This window comes from Canis lupus, chromosome 18 (genome assembly GCF_048164855.1).
Source record: "Canis lupus baileyi chromosome 18, mCanLup2.hap1, whole genome shotgun sequence".
Taxonomy (NCBI): domain Eukaryota; kingdom Metazoa; phylum Chordata; class Mammalia; order Carnivora; family Canidae; genus Canis; species Canis lupus.
In genome coordinates this window covers 60869002-60896781 of record NC_132855.1, presented here as the reverse complement: position 1 = coordinate 60896781, position 27780 = coordinate 60869002, and the positions used below count along the sequence as shown (strand labels likewise).

Sequence of the window (27780 nt, the reverse complement as noted above, 5' to 3'; positions counted from 1 at the left end):
TTAGATGAGGCTCAGAATTGTGCTCAAATTCTTTCCACAAGAGAGTATGCCTTTGTTATGGTGAAGGCTCTGGACATATTGCATACTGACTATTCTTTCCTTCTCTCTACCAGAGCCATGAAGGTACCTTTCTTGGATCTTCACTCTGAGAAATTGGTGACATTTCTAGAAGTAAAGCTGTGGTCCTGAGGATTTTCTCCATCTCACATTACTGCACATTCAGCGGTGCATCAAAATGACAAGGTAAGTGTTCCTACCAGTTTATGGCTCCTATGCCACTTACTGCAGGTAAGCAGATCTCTTTGCTAGACAAGGCCATGCCTGTTTCTACAGATTTAGGGCTCTGCAACCTCAGTTCTCTGATTTGTCCTACATGTCACTGATTTTTATATTTTTCCAGGTTGCTCTTATAAGGATGATGTGATGACTTCCAAATTTGTTACATGTAAAAAATGAAACTCGAAGTGTAATTAAGTGCTTTTACACTTCAAATTAAGTGCTTAAAATGCTTGGGGTACCTGGGTAGCTTAGTGGTTGAGCATCTGCCTTTGGGTCAGGTCATGATCCCGGGATCCTGGGATCGAGTCCCACGTCAGGCTCCCCACAGGAAACCTACTTCTCCCTCTGCCTGTGTCTCTGCCTCTCACTCTCTCTCTTTGTCTCTCGTGAATAAATAAAAATTAAAAAAAAAAATCTTAACTAGTGGTTTCTAACTGCCTGTTTTTTTTTTTTTTTCCAGTCAGAATGGTTGTGGAAGTATCATGTAGGCAGCTTCTCAGAAAAGCAGATACCTAGAGATTTTCTTTCAGACATTGTGACTGGACACTATTGTTAAAAACTGCCCCTGATGATTCTCATGGCAACCATGTTATAGAACCTAATATTCTAGAAAATATTTTTAGCTGATGCTATCATCATTATTTTCCATTTTCTACCTTTTCTAATATCAAACATACAGATTAACTTATTTTAAAGCAGTTACTCTGATCTTAAATAGTCTATTTTTCATATTTCTTCAAGATTTTGGTCCTACAGAATAGTATAATCCAACTTATGGTTATCATCAATTTGTCTCAGGCCTAACATAGTGTATTGGATCACATTTGAATGGAACCAAGGTATCTATTAAAATTCTAGAAAGACCTTTAAAAGATGATACATGGAAGTATTAATCAGTTTCTTTAAAATGATAGAAGTAGTCCATTAAATTCATTGGCAGGGAGGGAATACCCAAAAGTACATTTAAAATTCTATAGTAGAAAATGGTTAATTAGGAAGATATAATTAGGGTGCCGGAAAATTTGATATGTAAAGTGAAGTTGAGGACCATGCTTAATACTCGATTGATATAAAAGTTAATACAAATCCCAGAACACACTTGACCTCTCTCTATATAGCGCAACACTAAATGTATGAAGAGAATCCTGTAGTATTTGATAAAATAAATTTTTATTTTTTTAAATAAAAATTTTTCTCTCAAAACTGAGCCTCATAATTTTAATTGTGTTTATTGTTATAAGTAAGATGTATCCGTATATGTGCATCTGTATGTGTATTTATATGCTGACATGTATAATTTTCCATCAGATGAAAGGGATAGAAAATTTGCAGAGACAGGCAGGAACTGAAAGAATATGTGACCTCCAAACAAACTTTGCAAGAAATTTTAAGGGGGAACTCTCAAAATTCCCCTTTAAGAAGAAGTCCAAGGGAACAATCCACAAAAACAGGGACTGAATAGATATCATGATGACACTAAACTCATATCTTTCAATAGTAATTCTGAAAATGAACGGGCTTAGTGACCCCATTAAAAGTCGCAGGGCGTCAGACTGGATAAAAAAACAGGACCCATCTATCTGTCTGTCTACAAGAGACTCATTTTAGACAGAAGGACACCTACAGCCTGAAAATAAAAGGTTGGAGAACCATTTACCATTCAAATGGTCCTCAAAAGAAAGCAGGGGTAGCCATCTTTATATCAGAGAAACTAAAATTTACCACGAAGCCTGTAGTGAGAGATGAAGAAGGACACTATATCATACTTAAAGGATCTATCCAACAAGAGGACTTAACAATCTTCAATACAATCCTCAATATATGTGCCCTGAATGTGGGAGCTGCCAAATAAATCGATCAATTAATAACCAAAGTTAAGACATACTTAGATAATAATACACTTATACTTGGTGACTTCAACCTAGCTCTTTCTACACTCGATAAGTCTTCTAAACACAACATCTCCAAAGAAACGAGAGCTTTAAATGACACACTGGACCAGATGGATTTCACAGATATCTACAGAACTTTACATCCAAACCCAACTGAATACACATTCTTCTCAAGTGCACATGGAACTTTCTCCAGAATAGACCACATACTGGGTCACAATTCAGGTCTGAACACATACTAAAAGCTTGGGATCGTCCCCTGAGTATACTCAGACCATAATGCCTTGAAATTAGACCTAAATCACAACAACAAGTTTGGAAGGACTTCAAACACGTGGAGGTTAAGGACCATCCTGCTAAAAGATGAAAGGGTCAACCAGGAAATTAAGGAAGAATTAAAAAGATTCATGGAAACTAATGAGAATGAAGATACAACCATTAAAAATCTTTGGGATGCAGCAAAAGCAGTCCTAAGGGGGAAATACATTGCAATACAAGCATCCATCCTAAAACTGGAAAGACTCAAATACAAAAGCGAACCTTACACCTAAAGGAGCTAGAGAAAAAACAGCAAATAGATCCTACACCCAGCAGAAGAAGAGAGTTAATAAAAATTCGAGCAGAACTCAATGAAATCGAGACCAGAAGAACTGTGGAACAGATCAACAGAACCAGGAGTTGGTCCTTTGAAAGAATTAATAAGATAGATAAACCATTAGCCAGTCTTATTAACAAGAAGAGAGAGAAGACTCAAATTAATAAAATCATGAATGAGAAAGGAGAGATCACTACCAACACCAAAAAATACAAACGATTTTAAAAACATATTATGAACAGCTATAACCAATAAATTAGGCAATCTAGAAGAAATGGACGCATTCTTGGAAAGCCACAAACTACCAAAACTGGAACAGGAAGAAATAGAAAACCTGAACAGGCCAATAACCAGGGAGGAAATTGAAGCAGTCATCAACAACCTCCCAAGACACAAAAGTCCAGGGCCAGATGGCTTCCCAGGGGAATTCTATCAAACGTTTAAAGAAGAAACCATACCTATTCTCCTAAAGCTGTTTGGAAAGATAGAAAGAGATGGAGTACTTCCAAATCCATTCTATGAGGCCAGCATCAGCTTAATTCCAAAACCAGACAGAGACCCCACCAAAAAGGAGAATTATAGACCAATATCCCTAATGAACATGGATGCAAAAATTCTCAACAAGATACTAGCCAATCGGATCCAACAGTATATTAAGAAAATTATTCACCATGACCAAGTAGGATTTATCCCCGGGACACAAGGCTGGTTCAACACTCATAAAACAATCAATGTGATTCATCATATCAGCAAGAGAAAAATCAAGAACCATAGGATCCTCTCATTAGATGCAGAGAAAGCATTTAACAAAATACAGCATCCATTCCTGATCAAAACTCTTCAGGGTGTAGGGATAGAGGGAACATTCCTCAACATCTTAAAAGTCATCTATGAAAAGCCCACAGCAAATATCATTCTCAATGGGGAAGCACTGGGAGCCTTTCCCCTAAGATCAGGAACAAGACAGGGATGTCCATTCTCACCACTGCTATTCAACATCGTACTGGAAGTCCTAGCCTCAGCAATAAGACAACAAAAAGACATTAAAGGCATTTAAATTAGCAAAGAAGAAGTCAAACCCTCCCTCTTTGCCAACGACATGATACTCTACATAGAACCCAAAAGACTCCACCCCAAGATTGCTAGAACTCATACAGCAATTTGGTAGCGTGGCAGGATACAAAATCAATGCCCAGAAGTCAGTGGCATTTCTAGACACTAATGATGAGACTGAAGAAAGAGAAACTAAGGAGTCAATCCCATTTACAATTGCACCTAAAATCATAAGATACCTAGGAATAAACCTAACCAAAGAGCAGGATCTCTACCCTAAAAACTATACAATACTTCCGAAAGAAATTGAGGAAGACACAAAGAGATGGAAAAATATTCCATGCTCATGGATTGGCAGAATTAATATTGTGAAAATGTCAATGTTACCCAGGGCAATTTACACGTTTAATGCAATCCTTAACAAAATACCATGGACTTTCTTCAGAGAGGTAGAACAAATTATTTTAAGATTTGTGTGGAATCAGAAAAGACCCCGAATAGCCAGGGGAATTTTAAAAAAGAAAACCATATCTGGGGGCATCACAATGCCAGATTTCAGGTTGTACTACAAAGCCGTGGTCATCAAGACAGTGTGGTACTGGCACAAAAACAGACACATAGATCAATGGAACAGAATAGAGAACCCAGAAGTGGACCCTGAACTTTATGGCCAACAAATATTCGATAAAGGAGGAAAGACTATCCATTGGAAGAAAGACAGTCTCTTCAATCAATGGTGCTGGGAAAATTGGACATCCACATGCAGAAGAATGAAACTAGACCACTCCCTTGCACCATCCACAAAGATAAACTCAAAATGGATGAAAGATCTAAGTGTGAGACAAGATTCCATCAAAATCCTAGAGGAGAACACAGGCAACACCCTTTTGGAACTTGGCCACAGTAACTTCTTGCAAGATACATCCACGGAGGCAAAAGAAACAAAAGCAAAAATGAACTATTGGGACTTCATCAAGATAAGAAGCTTTTGCACAGCAAAGGATACAGTCAACAAAACTCAAAGACAACCTACAGAATGGGAGAAGATATTTGCAAATGACATATCAGGTAAAGGGCTAGTTTCCAAGATCTATCAAGAACTTCTTAAACTCAACACCAAAGAAACAAACAATCCAATCATGAATGGGCAAAAGACATGAACAGAAATCTCACAGAGGAAGACATAGACATGGCCAACACGCAGATGAGAAAATGCTCTGCATCACTTGCCATCAGGGAAATACAAATCCCAAGGGTTTTGATCGGTTGTATCTTCATTCTCATTAGTCTCCATGAGTCTTTTTAATTCTTCCTTAATTTCCTGGTTGACCCTTTCATCTTTTAGCAGGATGGTCCTTAACCTCCGCGTGTTTGAAGTTCTCCCAAACTTCTTGTTGTGACTTAGTTCTAATTTCGAGGCATTATGGTCTGAGAATATGCAGGGGACAATCCCAATCTTTTGGTATCTGATCAGACCTGATTTGTGACCCAGTATGCGGTCTATTCTGGAGAAAGTTCCATGCGCACTTGAGAAGAATGTGTATTCAGTTGGGTTTGGATGTAAAGTTCTGTAGATATCTGTGAAATCCATCTGGTCCAGTGTATCATTTAAAGCTCTCGTTTCTTTGGAGATGTTGTGTTTAGAAGACTTATCGAGTGTAGAAAGTGCTAGATTGAAGTCACCAAGTATAATTGTATTATTATTCAAGTGTGTCTTAATCTTGGTTTTTAATTGATTGATATATTTGGCAGCTCCCACATTCAGGGCACATATATTGAGGATTGTTAAGTCCTCTTGTTGGATAGATCCTTTAAGTATGATATAGTGTCCTTCTTCATCTCTCACTACAGTCTTCGGGGTAAATTTTAGTTTATCTGATATGGGGATGCCTACCCCTGCTTTCTTTTGAGGACCATTTGAATGATAAATGGTTCTCCAACCTTTTATTTTCAGGCTGTAGGTGTCCTTCTGTCTAAAATGAGTCTCTAGTAGATAACAAATAGATGGGTCCTGCTTTTTTATCCAGTCTGACACCCTGCGCCTTTTAATGGGGTCATTAAGCCCGTTCACGTTCAGAGTTACTATTGAAAGATATGAGTTTAGTTTCATCATGATACCTATTCAGTCCCTGTTTTTGTGGATTGTTCCCTTGGACTTCTTCTTAAAGGGGAATTTTAAGAGTCCCCCTTAAAATTTCCTGCAGAGCTGGTTTGGAGGTCACATATTCTTTCAGTTCCTGCCTGTCTTGGCATCTCTTTATCTCTCCTTCCATTTTGAATGAGAGCCTTGCTGGATAAAGTATTCTTGGCTGCATGTTTTTCTCATTTAAGACCCTGAATATATCCGGCCAGCCCTTTCTGGCCTGCCAGGTCTCTGTGGAGAGGTCTGCTGTTCATCTGATATGTCTCCCCATATAAGTTAGGGATCTCTTGTCTATTGCTGCTTTTAGGATCTTCTCTTTGGAATTTTCAAGCTTCACTATTAAATGTCGAGGTGTTGAATGGTTTTTATTGATTTTAGGGGGCACTCTCTCTATTTCCTGGATCTGAATGCATGCTTTGCTTCCCAGATTAGGAAAGTTTTCAGCTATGATTTGTTCAAATACATATTCTGGACCTCTGTCCCTTTCGGCGCCCTCGGGAATCCCAATTAAACATAGATTTTTCTTCCTCAGCCTGTCACTTATTTCCCTTAATCTATCCTCATGATCTTTTAATTGTCTCTTTTTTTGCAGTTTCCCTCTTTGCCATCAACTTGTCTTCTATGTCACTCACTTGTTCTTCCACCTCGTTAACCCTCGTCGTTAGGACTTCTAGTTTGGATTGCATCTCATTCAATTGATTTTTAATTTCTGCCTGATTAGCTCTAAATTCTGCAGTCATGAAGTCTCTTGAGTCCTTTATGCTTTTTTCTAGAGCCACCAGTAGCTTTATAATAGTGCTTCTGAATTGGCTTTCCGACATTGAATTGTAATCCAAATTTTGTAACTCTGTGGCAGAGAGGACTGTTTCTGATTCTTTCTTTTGAAGTGAGTTTTTCCTTCTAGTCATTTTGCTCAGTGCAGAGTGGCCAAAAACAAGTTTTATTGGGAAAAGGAGAAAAAGAGAGAAGAGAAAGAAGAAAAAAAGAGAGAGAGAGAGAAGAGAGAAAAAAAGAGAACCAAACAGAAATAAAACAAAACAAAACAAAACAAAACAAAAAACAAGGGGGAGTATCCTCTGATTCTGTATAGTGTAAATCCCTGGACTTCCCCTGGAACTTTCCAGTGCTGCTTGGTCAATAATTTGTTTTTCCCTTGTCAGTCTAGCTGGTCTTCTGGGAGAGGGGCCTGCTGTGCTGATTTTCAGTTGTTAGTACTTGGGGGAGCTGCGCAGCCCCCTGCCTGGTGCAGGGCTCAGTGAAAGTTGTTTAACCTGTTTATCTGGTGGTGAGGCCACTGTGAGGCTCAGTGGGGGTTGTTTATCCTGTGAGGCCCCAGGAAGAACAACAATAGCAGCTCTCCAGGCCTAGAATCAACTCCTGCAGTAACTTAAGGAGCTCTCAGTCCACAGGGGCCTGGATGCTCAGGGGGCGGGGGCCACTAGTCTGCTTCGCTAGAGGCTGCCGGGAGGCTGGAGTGTCCTTGGTGTCCTGTGCCCTCCTGACTTCTGCCTGTCCCGGGGGGAGCGCTGGATCTTGGGCTGTGTCCCTGGCGCCCTGTGCTCCAGGGCCTGTGCTGCTGGAATCGTGCTCCCTGCCCCACAGTTTCCTCTGCGTGGAACCTCTGCCTCTGCCGCCTCCGAGCTGCTCCTGGGGTTGTGCAGGTCCCTCTGTGCAGAGCCATTGCCTGAGCCGCCCCAGAGCTGCTCCTGGGCTCCACCGGTGTGAGCTGCAGCCCTTTAGGGAGCCTGGCTGCGGGGAGTGGCGTGCTCTCCCCAGGGTGCACATGCTCTGTTAGTGTCCCTGGGAGCCTGAGGGCATCCCCTCCCCTCCTAGGATCCTGCTCCAACTCCCTGCAGCACCTTTCGCCTTTCTGTCTGAGATGAGTGGTGAAGCCCCTGCTTCTCCTGGACTGGGCTTTCCTGTCCTGGGGACACTCATCCCGGCCTTAGCCTGGCTCCTGGTGGGGCCCCTCCCCCTTGGAGGCCTTTTGTTTCTTTATTTCTTTTTTCCCCTGTCTTCCTACCTTGAGAGAAGCTGAACTCTCCTCACTGTAGCATTCCAGCTATTCTCTCTTTAAATCTCAAGCCGAATTCGTAGGTTTTCAGGATGATTTGAAGGTTTGTTGTGCGCACTGCGGCAACACGATCAGGGTCCTGAGGGTAAGGGGATGAGGAAAAGAAAAGTAAAGAGATGGTGACAGGAGGGACACAGTGGATGATGTCCAAGCAGTGCCAGCTTTATTCAAGGTTTTACAACATTTTATAGCATGAGCAAAACAAAGCCAAGAAGGTGTTTATTTTTAGCAGGTTTGTGAAACCCTCCAAAGTTCCCCTTTCTCAGCATGTAAGACAGACTTATGGGTGCCAGAAGACCTTGGTAAATAGATAAGCTTGTTGCTCCAGATGTGCATACTTCAAAGGAATATTAGGTATGGTAAACAGACCAGCAAGGACAGACAGACCCTTATTTACATTTATGACCAAGTCAGAATAAGTTTTATCTATTGTGTTATGTGGGTGATCACGTACAAGCGAGCCCTGAGAACCATTGCTCAAGCCCTTTCTGAAGCGTCTACCAACTATTCACCCTTTAGGCTCTCGAGCCTTTTGAGTGAATGAGGGACGCAAGTCCGGACCTGGTTTGGTTCAGTTACTCCAGCTAGTTCGTGGTCGCCCACAAAGGTTATTTAGGTAATTCGGTGGGGACAGGTGACTTGGGAACCCTACTCTTCCGCCATCTTCCCCCACTTCGACAGTTAGGACTTTAAAAGAGGATCTTCGTGGTGAGAATCTATATATGTCTACCGGGGTGGTGGTCACACAAACCTACATGTGTGAGAAAATCAGAACGAAATATAAACATGCAAAAATCAGTGTATGTAACATCTGTGAAATCTGAATAAGGTCAATGGATTGCATCCGTGTCACTTTCCTGGTGGTGATACTGTACTGTAATATGCAAAATATCACCTTTGTGGGGAAACTAGGTGATGGGTCTCTTATATCTCACAATTGCATTGACTCTATCATTATTTCAAAATAGTTTTTAAACATCACCGTGGATGCAGCCTAAGGATAGATGGTAATGAGCTTCTTGGATCATTGGATGAGCATGTGGGTGTTTGGGGAGAGGAGGACACGGTGGGCCTGGTCTGTGAATGACCACTGGGTTTTCTACCTTGGGCTTTATCTATCAGGAGTGACACCTGAGTAGGTGAAGAAGAAAGGTGATGAATTCATTTTGCTCTTGTTGAGGTTATTTTCCACCAACCAAGCAGAGTTTATAAAATGAGGAACATAAGAAGGAAGAACGGAAACCCCTGGGCACAAGAAGCATTGGGAGTGAGACCGCTCAGCTGGATTTTGTATCCATACACTTCCTATGGCATTTCCACGAACGAGAGAATAGTTGAAATCTCAGAGTCCCCAGTGTATCACAACAGGGGAACGCAGCAACACCTGTGGGAATTTCATATACAGGGTGGAGAAAATCATTTGCATTTCCATTTGGCCATGAAGTAAAAAGGAATTGATACCGAGTCCCATGCCTGTGTAGCAAGTTCTCCGTTGGTATTTAGGCGTATTATCCTGTTTAGGCCTCACAATAGGCCTAAAAAGTTTTAGTTATCTGCAACTTAGAAACAAAAGTTAGTTTGCCAGATGAAGCAAAAAGCCTATGAGTAATTTCTTGGAGTAGAATTTGAATCTAGAGGGGTTTATCTTCTAAGCCCACAGTCTTTCTATCTGAGCGGGGAGCTTATGGAGAGTGGGGGAGAACAGATCCCAAAGTCTTAAAAATTGCAGATTTCCTATTCTTGCTTGTTTAAGGGTTGTTGTGGAGTCAAACATCTATGTTTATGTTTCTAAGTGTTCAGTTTCCTGCTCCATTTAAAGGCTCCATTTAGGTTGCCGGCTGGTCTTGAGAGGAGGTCACGCCAGTTTGGCATCGACTGAATGTTCATGGCTCACCATTCTCTGGAGACACCTGTCACGCTGGCACCTTATTGTCTGCATTAGGAAGGGGTTAATTTTCTTATAATAACTGTTAAATAGTCCCCTCTCTATTTTCCAGTTAACGTTTTCCCTGTGTTCACAGGCTATATAGATCCGTTAACAAGCATCTTTCCCTGCAGCTCATCCAAACGGATAAACAGCAGGTGTTTTCAGTTCTGCGTTTTCCAAACTTTTCATGGTGCATTAGCTCTGACTTCATTTACTAACATGGGATTCCCTAAACCTCCACACCAGTAAACAAGTAAACAAAAAAATACCTTTCCCTTTCTACAAAAAAAAAAAAAAAAAAAAAAATCCTACCTCCTCCCCCTCCCACCAAAAAAAAATCCTGCCCCTTAGAAGGTCTGTTTTTCTTCTTTTATTAATAATAAATTTATTTTTTATTGGTATTCAATTTGCCAACATACAGAATAACACCTAGCGTCTGTTTTTCTCCTTCTCTGATGGGTTTCTGTGTACTCTTTTGTTACTCTCCTTCTTGTTGAGGTGTTTCTTTTCAGGTCTTTAAGGTTAACACATCCTGCCTAGGATCTCCAGGGCCTTAAAGTCAATTCAAAACCATAAACTAGGGCAGCCCCTGGTGGCTCAGCGGTTTAGTGCAGCCTTCAGCTCAGGGACTGATCGTGGAGACCCCGTACCACCTCGGGCTCCCTGCATGGAGCCTGCTTCTCCCTCTGCCCCTCTCTCTCTCCCTGTGTCTCTCATGAATAAATAAATAAAATCTTAAAAAAAAAAAACCCTATAAACTATATATCACAGTCTACTTACTTTTCAAACTTCGAACACAGTAAGCTTAGGAAAGGGAACTTTTAGGTAAAAATGGGGCTTCTAGTCTTAGTCAATATAGATGACGACTTACTATTTCTAAAGACCTTTGTTATTCCTATTGTGCATAAGCGAAATTCAATTTTCAAACGCGTTTCGACAGGCAACTCGGCGCATCCCTGCCCTTGCCATGGGAATGCGGACTCCAGGCTGAGCTGCGTGTCCATAGAACTACTGAAAAGGTTTTTGGATAGTGGGGGGCGGGGGGATCCAGGGTGCTTCTGCTGGGTGGGCTCACCGGGATCCCCCACCTTCCCAAAACGTCCAGACCTTCGGTGTGAATTCAATTTCTCTCCATTCCCGCCATCTAGTGGTTCTACGGGGTATGGGTTCGGCTTTAGGGAAGATGCCTAATGACGGGGCGGGGTGCCCGGAAAACCCAGCGGTGGGCTGCTGCGGATCCCCAGTCGCTCGCCCCCCGCCCCCCTCGAGGGCTTTACCCAAGGCGGGGATGCGCGGGATGCGCGGGATGCGCGGAGGGAGGGGGGGCGCGCTCGCGGAGCCTCACACCCTTTGACGTTGATATTTAGGAATGGGTTCTAAATCCTTCCTGTCGCCCCAAGGGCGAGGAGAGGAGTTGTGGCGAGCCCCAGCCCCGGGGGGGCGGCGGCTTCCTGACTTTTTGGCAAGTTGGACAGATGACCTATTAGCTCCCGCAACGTTCACATCTGGTTTGAACAAATAAAAAGCGAAGGAGAAAGACGGGGGCGGGGGGGGAAGCCCTTAAGAATTCGGGCGCGGGGTTCCGCGGGGCTCGCCGGCCAGAAGCGACCCGACAGAGCAGCGGCTCCTGCGCGTCCCGCTCCAGCCTCCCCCGCGGCCGCCCCCGTCTTCCCCTCGCTCGCCTCCCACCGGGTCCCAGGAGGCGGCGGCGGCGAGGCGCGGGGCCCCTTCCTGCGCTCCTCCGGCGGAGCCCGCGGCCAGGCGCGGAGCCTCCCTTTGTTCCTTGCGGGCTGCCGAGCTCCCTGGCCGGTCCGCCTCCATCCACGGCCCGGGCGGCCGCGGGGGACGCAGGGGGCGCGGGGTCACGGCTGGGGCCGGCGTGGGGCGCCTTCCCGGACCTGCGCGGGAGGCGCGCGCGCCGCTCTTGATTTATCTTCTCTCCATTTGTTGATCTGCCCAGCGGCGCGGCGCTGGGGGTGGGGGGGAGATGCGGGACCACCCACCGGCTGGGGAGCAGCCGGCCGCCCTCCCGCGTCCCCGCGACGCCGCGCGCCCCCTGCCTCTGCGCTCCCGCGACTGCCCGCGCCCGGCCCCGGCCCCGGCCCCGCCGCGCCTCCTCCTCCTCCTTCTCTTCCGCCGCCGCCGCCGCCCTCCCGGCCGCCCTGCAGCTCCGCGCGGGCCCCGGCAGCTGCGGCGCAGTAAGTTGGCAGGAGCCGGTCTCCCCGTTGTCGCCTCCCCCGCACCTTTTGAACTTGTTTCTGCTGCTCGGCTCGCCTGCGCCTGGCTTTTGGAAGGCGAAAAGGAGGAGGGAGGCGCGGAGGGATGGGGGCAGGGGCCCGGCGCTCGCCTGAGCCGGCTCTCCGCGCCCTGGGCGCCGGGGACTCGGCGGCCCCGCAGCTGCCGGCCCCGCTCCTCCCGTTCTGGGTGCGCGGCGGCCGCAAAGTCTCTGCAACTCAGCCCCGCCGCGCGCTCGGCCAGGTGGGTGCCGCGAGCGGGGCGCCCTCCGCGCGGAGGCAGATGCGGCCGCGGCGGCGGCGACGGCGACCCGCGGCTCCCGGGCTGTGTCCCCGCCTCGCCGCAGCCGAGCCCAACTTGAAGCGAGAGTGAAGGGGCGACCGGGCGGACGCCGTGGGCCGCACGACGGGCGCCCGTGGACGTGGCGGCGGGGGAAGCCGGCTCGGCGCGCCCCGCGCGGCGCCTCCATCTCCGCGGACGCGGCCCCCGGAGCCGAGGCGGCGAGCGGACTCCGGGGCGCGCGGTGGGGGATGGAGGGGGGCGGGGACCGCACCGCGGAGGTGGCGACAACAGGTCTGGGGCTCCTTTGGCGGGAAGGGCCCCTCCGCCGGGGAGGCGTGCGGGAACCGGAGCTCTGCGCCCCGCGCCGGCCCTGCATTCCCGCTGAGCCGCGCAGCGCCTGCACATGCAGCTGCACCCACACCTGCACCCGCACCCGCACCTGCACCTGCCAGCCGTGTCGGCGCGCAAGTCGAACGCCTGTTTGAAGCGATCGCTGTCAAGTGAGCCGCGCGTGTGCCCGTCGCTGCGCGGCTCTGGGACCTCCGCCCGGGCCCTGCCCCGCGTGACCCTCGCGCTCGCCCGGCACCGGGGCCGCCTCCGTCGGGGCCATGGCGGCGGGCGTGGCGGCCTGGCTGCCGTTCGCGCGCGCCGCGGCCATCGGCTGGATGCCCGTGGCCTCGGGGCCCATGCCCGCGCCCCCGCGGCAGGAGCGCAAGCGGACTCAGGACGCCCTGATCGTGCTCAACGTGAGCGGCACCCGCTTCCAGACGTGGCAGGACACCCTGGAGCGCTACCCGGACACGCTGCTGGGCAGCTCGGAGCGGGACTTCTTCTACCACCCCGAGAGCCAGCAGTACTTCTTCGACCGCGACCCCGACATCTTCCGGCACATCCTCAACTTCTACCGCACGGGGAAGCTGCACTACCCGCGCCACGAGTGCATCTCGGCCTACGACGAGGAGCTGGCCTTCTTCGGCCTCATCCCCGAGATCATCGGCGACTGCTGCTACGAGGAGTACAAGGACCGGCGGCGGGAGAACGCCGAGCGGCTGCAGGACGACGCGGACACGGACACGGGCGGGGAGAGCGCGCTGCCCAGCATGACCGCGCGCCAGAGGGTGTGGCGCGCCTTCGAGAACCCGCACACCAGCACCATGGCGCTCGTCTTCTACTACGTGACCGGCTTCTTCATCGCCGTGTCGGTCATCGCCAACGTGGTGGAGACCGTGCCGTGCGGGGCCAGCCCGGGCCACGCCAAGGAGCTGCCGTGCGGGGAGCGCTACGCCGTGGCCTTCTTCTGCCTGGACACCGCGTGCGTCATGATCTTCACCGTGGAGTACCTGCTGCGCCTGGCCGCCGCCCCCAGCCGCTACCGCTTCGTGCGCAGCGTCATGAGCATCATCGACGTGGTGGCCATCCTGCCCTACTACATCGGGCTGGTGATGACGGACAACGAGGACGTCAGCGGGGCCTTCGTCACGCTGCGGGTCTTCCGCGTCTTCCGCATCTTCAAGTTCTCCCGCCACTCGCAGGGCCTGCGCATCCTGGGGTACACGCTCAAGAGCTGCGCCTCCGAACTGGGCTTCCTGCTCTTCTCGCTCACCATGGCCATCATCATCTTTGCCACCGTCATGTTCTACGCCGAGAAGGGGTCTTCGGCAGCAAGTTCACCAGCATCCCCGCGGCCTTCTGGTATACCATCGTCACCATGACAACGCTAGGGTAGGTGCCCTGCGAGGTGGGAAGGGGGGGGGACGGGACGGGATGGGATGGGATGCGATGGGACGGGATGGGATGGGATGGGATGGAGGTGCGGAGAGCTGCCGTGTGGCTGCCAGGATGGTTGGTCCAGCACGCAGCCAGGTGATACAAGGTGGGCGACATCTCTTTAACTTTTTTTTCTAATCGGTTTGGGAAAACATCGAAATGCTTTTGAAGGACTCTTCCCAGGTCCTCTTCCCCCCCCCCCCGCCCCCCCCCCCGCCCCGTGACACACGGGTATGGTACAGTGGTTGAAGTCTAGTCTGAACCCACTGGCACACGTTGCCCATTCGTGCCCCAAAGTGTAGAATTCCTGACTGTGGGGAAAGATGGTATGATTCATGTCAATACAGAGAGATACAATAAGGAAAAAAAAAACCCACAAAATTGGCATCCAAAGAAAGGTATGTATGTGCAAGAGGTCTGTTGCGATGCCCAGAAGGTGTCCCAGGTTGTCCAAATGACAAGTTCTCAGGTATATTTGAAGTATTATTTTCATAAAAGTAGACACTTTGGGCATTCATTTTTCCTCTAAGAACCATGATTCTTATTTTACGACATTATAGAACGCAGATTACAGATACCATGATCCAAGGATCTCGTAATGTGTATGGACCTATTCTTACCCTTTGCATTTTCATTTTGGTTGAGAGGTTGTACAGTCTTAGAATAGCAGGGCTGGAACTGATCAATCTAGAAAAATGCAATAGAATGAGATTTGCAACCTATTTCAGACTGTAAGTTTGTAGCTTCAAAACAAGAAGTCAGTAACTCTCACTCACACATTTTTTATTTTAGAAACTACGGATCCCATTAGGCAATGGGCCCGTGACCATTAAATACACTTAGAAAGTAGAGCAGTATCTGGTGACGTTGATGGTCCCCAGGGGCTGATTGTATTAAAGAATTTTGAGCCTTCTAATTTCCTTGTAGAATTCTTCTGTGTATGCTTTTATCTGGGAGTAATGGTGTTTTACAACCAAGGGGGCATATCCCAGATCATGTTTTTAAAAAATAAATATGAAGGTAGAATTAAAGTGTTTTCTTTTAGATGGTAGGAAAAAGGAAAAGTATGAAATGATGAAATGATTAGTGTTAATCAAACTGCAGAAAAGTGGCAGAATTTTTATATTGTAGGATCTAATAAAATAAAATGGTTAGAGCCCTTTACTTTTATGAGTTCTTAGGTAAGCCAGGTAGTGATGTTGGTGCCCTTTCTTCAGCTGTAAGCTGTTTTTCTTGCATAGTTAATCAGTTCAATAAGGGTTTGGTAATGGCTATAGGAAAAAGTTCTTTCCAAGGCTGCTTTTTATTTTTATTTTTTATTTTTTTATTTTTTTTAATTTATTTTTTATTGGTGTACAATTTACTAACATACAGAATAACCCCCAGTGCCCGTCACCCATTCACTCCCACCCCCCGCCCTCCTCCCCTTCTACCACCCCTAGTTCGTTTCCCAGAGTTAGCAGTCTTTACGTTCTGTCTCCCTTTCTGATATTTCCCACACATTTCTTCTCCCTTCCCTTATATTCCCTTTCACTATTATTTATATTCCCCAAATGAATGAGAACATATAATGTTTGTCCTTCTCCGACTGACTTACTTCCCTCAGCATAATACCCTCCAGTTCCATCCACGTTGAAGCAAATGGTGGGTATTTGTCATTTCTAATGGCTGAAGAATATTCCATTGTATACATAAACCACATCTTCTTTATCCACTCATCTTTCGTTGGACACCGAGGCTCCTTCCACAGTTTGGCTATCGTGGCCATTGCTGCTATAAACATCGGGGTACAGGTGTCCCGGCGTTTCATTGCATTTGTATCTTTGGGGTAAATCCCCAACGGTGCAATTGCTGGGTCGTAGGGCAGGTCTATTTTTAACCCTTTGAGGAACCTCCACACAGTTTTCCAGAGTGGCTGCACCAGTTCACATTCCCACCAACAGTGTAAGAGGGTTCCCTTTTCTCCGCATCCTCTCCAACATTTGTGGTTTCCTGCCTTGTTAATTTTCCCCATTCTCACGGGTGTGAGGTGGGATCTCATTGTGGTTTTGATTTGTATTTCCCTGATGGCAAGTGATGCAGAGCATTTTCTCATATGCATGTTGGCCATGTCTATGTCTTCCTCTGTGAGATTTCTTTTTTTTTTTTTTAAGATTTATTTATTTATTTATTTATTTATTTATTTATTTATTTATTTATTTATTTATGATAGAGAGAGAGAGAGAGAAGCAGAGACACAGGCAGAGGGAGAAGCAGGCTCCATTCCGGGAGCCTGACGTGGGATTCGATCCCGGGTCTCCAGGATCGCGCCCTGGGCCAAAGGCAGGCGCTAAACCGCTGCGCCACCCAGGGATCCCCCCTCTGTGAGATTTCTGTTCATGTCTTTTGCCCATTTCATGATTGGATTGTTTGTTTCTTTGGTGTTGAGTTTAATAAGTTCTTTATAGATCTTGGAAACTAGCCCTTTATCTGATACGTCATTTGCAAATATCTTCTCCCATCCTGTAGGTTGTCTTTGAGTTTTGTTGACTGTATCCTTTGCTGTGCAAAAGCTTCTTATCTTGATGAAGTCCCAATAGTTCATTTTTGCTTTTGTTTCTTTTGCCTTCGTGGATGTATCTTGCAAGAAGTTACTATGGCCGAGTTCACAAAGGGTGTTGCCTGTGTTCTTCTCTAGGATTTTGATGGAATCTTGTCTCACATTTAGATCTTTCATCCATTTTGAGTTTATCTTTGTGTATGGTGCAAGAGAGTGGTCTAGTTTCATTCTTCTGCATGTGGATGTCCCAAGGCTGCTTTTTAAAGTTTTGTTTCTGGCTAATTTAATTTTCTTCTTTAAATGACATTGTGGTTAAAGTCAACTTAATTTTATTAGCCATGTGGCATGGAACAAATTCTCGTATTGTCATATGGCCAACTAATGGAATATTTTATGTGTGAAGAATTTTTGACTAATTTAATTAGTAAATGATGCTAAACTAAAATATGACGCTCATGAATTTGATTCAGCTTCACGAATTTTTTTAAGACCTGCTGGTGCTTTAAAAAAAAATGAAGTAGTGAAAATTTGAATCCTTCTGCTTATATGTCCTTTTTATCCTACTGGTAGTTCTGTGACTGATTTTGAAGGCATAATGTAGGTGCTCATTTCTTATCAAAGAGAATTTTATATATGTATGTGGTTTTGGCTCTTGTTGTCTTTGTGTCATTTGTAATCTTTGGTAGGACAATTGGAGAGTGCAAATCACTTTCAGGACTTCAAATCAGAAATACATATGAATAAAAAGAGAACTCCGTTTTAAGAGGAAATAAAGAAATACTAAAAGGAAATATATTTTTCAAAAATTTGGTGTCTATGGTAGTGTTTTTCAGGAAGTGTCAGTGAATCATTTTAATGCCTTATACTGTGTATGTGATTGAGTATTGGTATTATTATAATGAAGGTTGGTGGGATGCTAACTGCATCTGGCTAGAAATTCTATTCTAAACATGAGAAGTTACTGTTATTTTAAAATTTGTTTCCTGGAATAAAATGAATTTAATTTTTTGAGTTTTATTTTGAAATTGATTTCTGTTTTCAGGAAGAAAAAGAGGAAGTGTTAGCCATTAATGTTTTTTTTTAAATATAAATAAGACACTTATCAGCATCTGCTTTTTGGGGGCGTGGGTGGCTCAGTCAGTCAAGTGGCTGCCCTCAGCTCAGGTCATGATCTCGGGATCCTGGGATCCCGGGATTCAGGCCTGTCTCCGTCTCCCTGTTCAGGCGGGGTGGGGGGGGGGTGGGGGGGTGGGGGGGTGGGGATGGGGGGTGGGAGGGTCTGCTTCTCCCTCTCCCTCTACCCTTTGCCCCCTGCTCCTGCTCCCTCCCTCACTCTGTCTCTCGCAAATGGATGAATACAATCTTAAAACAAAAAAAGCAGCTACTTTTTCAAATGACTTAAGAAACTGAATCAAAAGGCCCAAGTCAAATCTATGAGATGAATTTAGTTCACACGTTATGTACGTAAGTAGATTAGAAGAATTAAGTATATACACTTGCTCAAAACTTGGAAGCAAAATGGAGTTACTTTTAAGACTCAAGTTTCACTGAAGTAGAAAATTTTAATTTTCTGGAAATTAAGCTAATTAATGATCTCAATGGAATATAGCAGTCATACTTATAAGACATAGAAATGTTGATGCAATCGAAATACATTTATTGGAAAACATATCTGAACATTTAAGAAAGTATATGCTTGTAATCTAAAAAAAAGTTTCTTAGAAAGATGTCTTCAGTTCCTCATCAAAATATATTTATAATGTATTTTGTTTTCCTAGAGAAATAGATATTTTTTAAAGATCCTGCATTTTGGGTGTCTTTGGTTGTATTGTGTCTCAACTACTATCTTTAAGAACAGAAAATACTCGGGATCCCTGGGTGGCGCAGCGGTTTGGCGCCTGCCTTTGGCCCAGGGCACGATCCTGGAGACCCGGGATCGAATCCCACGTCGGGCTCCCTGCATGGAGCCTGCTTCTCCCTCTGCCTGTGTCTCTGCCTCTCTGTCTCTCTCTCTCTGTGTGACTATCATGAATAAATAAATAAAATCTTTAAAAAAAAAAAAAAAAAGAACAGAAAATACTCAACAAAAGCCATTGCCTGAATTTATCTTTTCACTGTAGTTTTTTACTTATAAGCCCAGGTGTCAGGCATAAACTTTCTGGAAAATATGCAGTAGTGTGAGTTAGTATCAAGCTGTGTCTGATAGATGACTGAGAATTTCCCGATATACTTTCTGAGCCCTTTTTATAGTTGGCTGATATTTTTACTAGAGCTAATATTCATCAATGAATGATAATAGAAGTGAAAATGGAACTCTAAACAGTGGCTATCAAAAATCTGGCTTGTATAAACATTTTCTACATGAGCAGGAAAGAAAAGAGCTTTGGAATTAAGGATTGGCAGATTTATCTACCTCCCAGGTCCTTTTAAACAATGTTCTGTTGGGTTTGGGTCTGAAGAAATGGGTGGGTCCATCTTAGAACCCTTGTGTATTCATCTAATAATCATTTTTGTGCCCCAAATCTCAAATATATCACTATACTATAACTTAACCATGATTGTTATATAACTAATTATTTAATTTGCCAGTAAAACTATTGCTTTGAAGAATCATTTTAAACCTACCCCATCCCAGTTAAAGTCAGAAACACTAAGAGCACAGTTTTAAAAAAATCAGGAAAGAAGAATATCAGCAAGATTTTTTGGAACAGTGTTTAGATAGAGTAGCCATATCCATCTGTTCATCTTTTCTTTCTCTGCATATTTATTGACCTTCACTCCCCCACTTCCCTCCTTTCCATAACATAAGCTCTAACTGCTGCCTTATTAAACAGCCTTGGGGGGAAAAGAAAATGGAATTCCTCTTTTGTCCTAAGGACCTTTGGCAGATAGCAGCATCCAGTTGTTATTTGTCATTCAGGGGGTGGTACCCAAACGGTGCCAAATTTAGGAAATTTCCAAATGTTTATCAATATCAAAAATGATTTGGTAAAAAATATTTAATAGGGTCCAACTTCAGTTGACATTGTGCCTTGGGTTCATGACTTGTGAGTTAGAAGCGGTTCCAGGGGGCTTATTAAAGAATTTGAAGAGCTTATATACTTAACATCTGTCTTTTGGGTCACGATTACTAACCATTTAAACCTTTCTTTTTAAAACAGGGATTGTCATATTCCTCATAACGTAAAACTTAAAAACTTGAGAAATATAAGTTCTGTCTTCCACCACTTTAATTTTAAAACAGTTGCTTTCGTCAAAGTTTTCCCTATGGGAAAGAAAGTTTCTATGTGGCAGTTCCATAAAGTTTATGTTTAGGGATCCCTGGGTGGCGCAGCGGTTTGGCGCCTGCCTTTGGCCCAGGGCGCGATCCTGGAGACCCGGGATCGAATCCCACGTCGGGCTCCCTGTGCATGGAGCCTGCTTCTCCCTCTGCCTGTGTTTCTGCCTCTCTCTCTCTCTGTATGACTATCATAAATAAATAAAAAAAAATTAAAAAAAAAAAAAAGTTTATGTTTAAAATGCAATTTTATGATTTTTTTTTGATATTTTTTTTTAATTTTTATTTATTTATGATAGTCACACAGAGAGAGAGAGAGAGGCAGAGACATAGGCAGAGGGAGAAGCAGGCTCCATGCACTGGGAGCCTGACGTGGGATTCGATCCCGGGTCTCCAGGATCACGCCCTGGGCCAAAGGCAGGCGCTTAACCGCTGTGCCACCCAGGGATCCCCAATTTTATGATTTTTAACTACATAAATTATATTCTGATTCCTGAACAAATCTAGGAAAAAAGTTCATTTATAGTGTGCTGTCATCAGAAACAAATATAGCCGAATTACATCTACGCTCTCAGAAAACTTAGTGTGGTAGTATTAAGACTCTAAAAAATTAAATATTTTCCTGCTAACCATCATATTCTGACTCCATAGCTTTGGAGAATGTTGGGAGTATATCTTGTGGAATTGTTAACATAGAAACTTCTGGTTTACCCAGTTATTACTCAAAATGAGTAGAATTACTTTCCCCTGCATCAGCATCTGCTCATGAATATTGCTAGCCCGTTCATCAAAAACATCTTTACAAGTTGGGAAGTACCAACTGTATCTTTCCTTCTGATGAGGAGCCGTGCTATGATGGGTACCATCCATTTTTATTTTTCATACTATGACCCATATATGTGTGTGAGTATATATATATATATCGTTGTTAAGGGAGTGCACGATGGGGTGCGGGAGGAGCAGAGAGGAGGGAAACGAAAATCTCAAGCAGACTCTGGACTAAGAGCTGGACCTTACAATCCTGAGATCATGACCTGAGTGGAAATCAAGAGTCAGATGCACCCATTGAGCCACCCAGGCACTCTCTATAGATAGATAGATAGATAGATAGATAGATAGATAGATAGATAGATGATAGACAATATATATATTTATATATAAATAATAAATATATATAAATATAAAACCACATATATATATAGATTTTAGGGTGGGGGTCTCTCTATTTCCTGGATCTGAATGCCTGTTTCCCTTCCCAGATTAGAAAAGTTTTCAGCTATGATTTGTTCAAGTACATATTCTGGCCCTCTGGCCCTTTCTGCGCCCTCGGGAACCCCAATTAAACGTAGATTTTTCTTCCTCAGGCTGTCATTTATTTCCCTTAATCTATCCTGATCTTTTAATTGTTTGTCTCTTTTTCCTCAGTTTCCCTCTTTGCCATCAACTTGTCTTCTATGTCATTCATTCTTCCACCTCATTAACCCTCATCCTTAAGACCTCTAGTTTGGATTGCATCTCATTCAATTGATTTTTAATTTCTGCCTGATTTGATCTAAATTCTGCAGTCATGAAGTCTCTTGAGTACTTTATGCTTTTTTCTAGAGCCACCAGTAGCTTTATAATAGTGCTTCTGAATTGGCTTTCCGACATTGAATTGTAATCCAAATTTTGTAACTCTGTGGGAGAGAGGACTGTTTCTGATTCTTTCTTTTGAGGTGAGTTTTTCCTTGTAGTCATTTTGCTGAGTGCAGAGTGGCCAAAAACAAGTTTTATTGGGAAAAGGAGAAAAAGAGAGAAGAGAAAGAAGAAAAAGAAAAAAGAAGAAACAAAAGGAGAAGAAAAAAAAAGGGGGAGAAGGCAAACAGAAATCAAAAAACAAAAAACAAGGGGGAGTATCCTCTGATTCCGTACACTGTAAATTCCTCAACTTCCCCTGGAACTTTCCAGTGCTGCTTGGTCAATAATTTGTTTTTCCCCTGTCCGTGTAGCTGGTCTTCTGGGGGAGGGGCCTGCTGTGCTGATTTTCAGGTGTTAGCACTTGGGGGAGCTGCTCTGCCCCCTGCCTGGTGCAGGGCTCAGTGGGGGCTGTTTACCCCGTGAGGCCCCAGGAGTAACAACCACAGTGGCGGCGGCCAGCTCTGGAGCCCTGGAGTCAGCTCCCGCAGTAACTAAGGAGCTCTCCGTCTGCAGGGCCTGGAGGCTCCGGGCTGGGCCGCTGATCTGCTCACCTCGGGGCAGGAGCGTCCTCGCTGTCCTGGGCCCTCCCGGCCTCTGCCTGTCCCGGGGGAGGCCGGATCCTGGGCTGTGTCCGGGCGCCCTGGGCTCGGGGCCTGCGCTGTTGGATTCGCGCTCCCGCCCTGCAGCCCCCTCCACGGAGCCACCCCCGACCCCCCCCCCCCGAGCTGCTCCGGGTCCCGCCGCCCATGCTGCAGCCCTTAGGGAGCTCGGCGCACTCTCCCGGGGCGCAGGTGTCTGTTAGTGTCCCCGGGAGCCCGAGGGCATCCCCGCCCTCCTGGGTCCTGCTCCACCTCCCTGCGAGCCCCTTTCCGCCCGGGAAGGTCGGTGCAGCTCCTGCTCCTCCGGGACGGGGCTCTCCTGTCCTGGGGACACTCGCCCCGGCCTCAGCCCGACTCCTCGCGGGGCCCCTCCCCCTTGGAGGCCTTCTGTGTCTTTCTTTCTTCCCCGCCCCGTCTTCCTACCTTGATAGAAGCGCGAGCTCTTCTCTCTGTAGCATTCCAGCTGGTCTCTCTTTAAATCTCAGGCCGAATTCGTAGATTTTCAGGATGATTTGAAGGTTATCTAGGGAATTTGGTGGGGACAGGTGATTGGGGACCCTACTCTTCAGCCATCTTGCCCCACCCTAACTATTTATATATATATGGTTTTATTGCTTTATTCATGAGAGACCCAGAGAGAGGCAGAGACACAGGCAGAGGGAGAAGCAGGCTCCCTGCAGTGTCCTCGACGTGGGACTCGATCCCAGGACCCGGAGTCACGCCCTGAGCCAAAGGCGGACGCTCAACCACTGAGTCACCCAGGGGCCCCTTATGACGTATATTTTTATAAAAATCTTTATAGAGCATGTTAATTGTTGGGAGTTGAAAATGAACTTTTTAAGGAAATGTAAAGAAATGTGACAAGTATTACAGGTAACCAAATTTTAGCTGTCTTTATTTTGTTTTAGTCATCATTTGACTGGAGGTAGTATTTGACACGACATACATACGTATTTTTTGAATGTGTGTATTTACCTAGCATTTTCCTTTTTTTTTACAAATATTTACTTGGCTGCCAAGAAGCAGTATGTCAGGAAGAGATCATGTTTTCTGTCAGCATAGCACACTAGGGTAGGGCTATTTTCTAATTTTCACTGGGTCTTGTTAAGATATATATATATATATATATATATATTTCTTTTCAGGATCTCCCTTTAGACTACAGGTTAACTTAGTCTTATTTGTATAGTTACTTCATTTAATTCTGATGTCATGTATGTTGTATTTGTGTAAACCTTCCTCCCAATTATACTTATCTTTGACGATGACTTAATGAACCTCAGATTTTGTACTACCTACTTTCTGAATTCCTGGTGGAAAGAAACCTAGTTGTTATTTATTTTAAATCCATCGTTTTATAGATGTGACACCTTTGGGGGCTTACTGATAGTCACACACTTAAACAGCGGCAGCATTTTTGTTTGTTTCATTTTTACTCAGTTTTCCCCCTAAAGACCTTAAAACATTATCTGGGAATATGTAATAATAACTCACTGGGGATTCTGTTGATACTACAGGGATAAGGAAAGGAATACATTTTCTCTTTATTTCATTAACATAATGCATTTTCTCCTGGTTCTGCTCTCTGTGACTCACACGCCATTTCTCAGCATCACCGCTACCTCTGCATGTACTTACCCGGTGCTGGGGTTTAGCCTGGCAGTGCCCAGCTGACATAATAAAAGCATGTGTTCTTGTTCAGTGAGCTGTTAGACCATCGGGAAGCAAACCATAAGGTGGTAAGTATTTTGCCTGCCCTGATGAAGAAGAAGATAAATCAATTATTTTGCTTGAATTTTTGGAAAAAAAAAAAGAGATGGCTTCTGAGTTGTAAAAACTATGCAGTTTACCTTTTATTTCATGGAAGGAACAGGAATGGTGAAAGGCGTATTCGCTGAAAAGGAAATATTATTTATCTTTCAGAGCTATAATAATGATTTTACTCTTCCCCCCCCAACTCTCCATATGTCCTATACCGTTTTCTGAGCACAACTGTATATGTACTATATGTGCTATACAGTATATAGATTTTACATAATATATATGTTTATATATAGTCCAATTTATATATATAGCTTATATATAGTATATATTTGTTCATATATAGTACATAGATTTATATATAATTTATATATTTATATATACCATATAGTTCTATATATTTAAATATATATTATTTATATATATTTATATGCTATTTATATATTTAAGCCTAAATAAATATATATATTATATATATATATATATATATATATATATATATATATATATGCATGTGTGTGTGTGCGCGTGTGTGTGTATAGCCATTTCTCTCCTTCTGGCTACAGCAGCTAGATTTGATTGTGGGATATAGTCTGGTATTGCAAAGAAACCCAGGGGTGCAACACCATCTCTACATTTCTGTGCGCCTTGACACTGTTTCTTACTTTAGTATATCCCAGTGGAATTTAGCCTTTAGTGCCTCCTTTGAGAAACAGACTTTGCAGCAGCCTTCTCCATGAAGCCTTCTCAACCTCCCATATCTACATCATCTGTAGTTGGGATTTTACTTGCCGGTAATAAGTGCTATTTTATATATGTTACGTTATAGTTTTATTTCTTGCCTTCTTAACTAGGCAGAAAGGCTTTTGAGGTTTGGGTCTATACCTTTGGAGGACTTGTTACCTACTAGTTCAGTCCCTAAATGTAGAGAAATCTGTATTAAAGTTTTGCAATCACGGTGTGAGGTGATAACCTGCACACCGTGGAGAACTCCTTAGCCATGGAATAGTGCCATCCCCAATATCAGCAGTCATCTACTAAACTAGTCTTTCACTGTGTTCGGTGTCGAGAAAAATTGGAGTTTTATTGTTTGAATGTTTTGTCTTTGCACTACAGTCTACCCTTTGCATTTTTCTCTTTGGACATGGGGCAGCCATGAGACTCCTTCACTCTTTGCTCTGTGGCTAATTTTCTTCAAAAGTTAGAACTATTGGCTGTCAGTGGCCGTTGCTGTAATCGGTTTGCTTTCTGGTGAAGGCTGGTAATTGCAGATGCCTCTGGGAAGCATATGGGGATATCTTCTAATGTAAGTGAATCCGCACAGAAATGTACTGTCCTGTCTTTCAACCTCCACTCCCAGTAAACATGAGCTGGCACTTTCTTTCTTCACCCAGGCCCACTCATTGATGCGTAACATGGAACTGCTTAAAAATAATGAACTGCTGTCTATACATGACACACAAAAATCAATGTAGTCTATCGGAAAAAGAAGTTACTATCTGAAATGATTAGAAGACGGGTGTACACCGTGTAAACAGACGTGTGGGTGTCCGCATGGCACAGCGCAGGGCGCGTGGCCTTGGGAATTTCGACATGTCTGTTAGGTAAAGAAGATCTGAGTTATAAAACAGTGTGGAGAGAATAGGGAGTGTGTTAGCAGATGTTAATAATGAGAAAGAATCGGGATCCCTGGGTGGCGCAGCGGTTTGGCTCCTGCCTTTGGCCCAGGGCGTGATCCTGGAGACCCGGGATCGAATCCCATATCAGGCTCCCGGTGCATGGAGCCTGCTTCTCCCTCTGCCTGTGTCTCTGCCTCTCTCTCTCTGTGACTATCATAAGTAAATAAATAAAAATTAAAAAAAAATGAGAAAGAATAACATTGAAAGAGTAGGATGACAGTTGAAATAACGTCAAATAGAATGAGAAGGTTTTGTTCTAAAAGTGAAAGGTCTTGTCCTGTTTTGCTCTCATGTGGGCCTGATCCTTCCATTGTCCTCATTCTCTTCACTTTTAAGAATAACAGTAACAGTGCTTTTTGGAAACCCAGAGTTTTACCAGCAGCACGTACCTCAGCCTCCCCGCAAACTGTGACCCATCGAGTTCATTTCAATTTAACAGACTTCTGTAGATCACTTCCTACCAGTCACTGGCCACAGCGATGACCGGTCACGACCAGCCTCCCGAGCTTGAGAACCGTGTGTTCTGGTGGTGCAGGCAGAGAGCAAGCCGTGGACACGTGTCACTCCGACTGGTGGTGGGTGCTGCAGACAGCACATGAGGGTCAGAGGTGCCCAGGATTGGAGAGGAGACCGGCAGGACCTTGCCAATGGAAACACTTAAGCTGTTGGCCAACCGAGGGAATAAAGTGACTTCTCTCAATATCCGTATTAAAGCCTTTGATGAAGAGAGAAGAAAAGTACAAAGACCTCAGGATGCAGGGAGGCTTGGCAACTTCCACCCGAGGCCACTGTGATTAAAGCAAATAGAGGGAGGAGCTCAGTAGCAGATGCTGTCTGAAAGGTAGTGGGGACAGGATGACGCAGGACATTGTAGACCACAGGAAGGACTTCTGGTTTTATTCAAGACATAATGGGGACACGTTAGAGAATTATGAGCATGGTAAGGATATAGGATATGATTTTTGTATTGAAATGAGCACAAGCTCTGGAACATTTCACATTTTTTTAAGTGGTCATTTTAACATTAATTTATTCACAATGTCTAAATCCTCATCCTGTGTTAGATTCATTATACTTACCTTAACTTAAAATTCATATCTAATTATTCATGAGATTTTCCAGAAAAAATGGAGTATTTTATAAGAATGCGTGATTCAAGTATTCCTGACTGACAAAAGTAAGACTAGTTCAAATGAGAAAATGAATTCCACATTTTAGCTGAAAAGACAGAAGTGTTTCTCAGTAGATATGGAGCTATCTGGGAAATAAGTGGGGATTATTATTTATTTTTAATATAGATTTGCAGACCTTACAGTTGTCAATTCTACTGTGTGTGCTCAGGAATATCATATATGCTTTGGATTCTCCTTAAAGAATTTTCATTCCCAAATGACAAATACCCACCATTTGCTTCGACATGGATGGAACTGGAGGGTATTATGCTGAGTGAAATAAGTCAATCGGAGAAGGACATACATTATATGGTCTCATTCATTTGGGGAATATAAATAATAGTGAAAGGGAATAGAGGGGAAGGGAGAAGAAATGGGTAGGAAATATCAGAAAGGGAGACAGAACATGAGAGACTCCTAACTCTGGGAAATGAACTAGGGGAGGAGGACGGGGGTGGGGGGTGACTGGGTGGCGGGTACTTAGGGGGGCACTTGACGGAATGAGCACTGGGTGTTATTCTGTATGTTGGCAAATTGAACACCAATAAAAAATAAATTTATTATTAAAAAAATAAATTAAAAAAAATAAAAAAATAAAAAAAGAATTTTCATTCCTTTTTTTCTTTTTTTTCTCCTTTCTCACTTTGCAGTAGGTACATGTATCCCTGTTCAGGTGTTTGGCTGTTTCTGTGAGTTTGAAAGTAAAAAGGGTTAACATGTTCTGAAGAATGCCAGAGGATATGTATCTTTAAACCCAGATTAAATTGGAGCCATGCATGTAGCAGATGTGTCTATGCAGTGAAAACTTAGAGAGGCCTTGCCTTGGTAA

At 44.4% G+C, this 27780-nt stretch overlaps 1 protein-coding gene and 2 long non-coding RNA genes across 3 annotated transcripts in view; 2 read left to right on the top strand and 1 right to left on the bottom strand.

The window, feature by feature from the left end:
• Positions 1 to 23054, bottom strand: part of LOC140609346 (uncharacterized) — a 50515-nt gene extending 27461 nt beyond the window's left edge. The window contains exons 1-2 of the long non-coding RNA XR_012011228.1: positions 22763 to 23054; positions 14868 to 14934 (exon numbers count right to left, since the gene is read on the bottom strand). This is a non-coding gene — a long non-coding RNA (uncharacterized lncRNA). The remainder of the gene's footprint in view (positions 1 to 14867; positions 14935 to 22762) is intronic.
• LOC140609347 (uncharacterized) lies at positions 113 to 27356 on the top strand. The gene is made up of 3 exons (XR_012011229.1): positions 113 to 243; positions 23950 to 24078; positions 26116 to 27356. It is a non-coding gene; the product is annotated as an uncharacterized lncRNA (long non-coding RNA).
• The window catches only part of LOC140609344 (A-type voltage-gated potassium channel KCND2-like), a 29631-nt gene continuing 14922 nt past the window's right edge, over positions 13072 to 27780 (top strand). The window contains exon 1 of the mRNA XM_072784722.1: positions 13072 to 14202. Coding sequence (XP_072640823.1) covers positions 13089 to 14192 — 1104 coding nt within the window. The 5' untranslated portion in view covers positions 13072 to 13088 and the 3' untranslated portion in view covers positions 14193 to 14202. The remainder of the gene's footprint in view (positions 14203 to 27780) is intronic.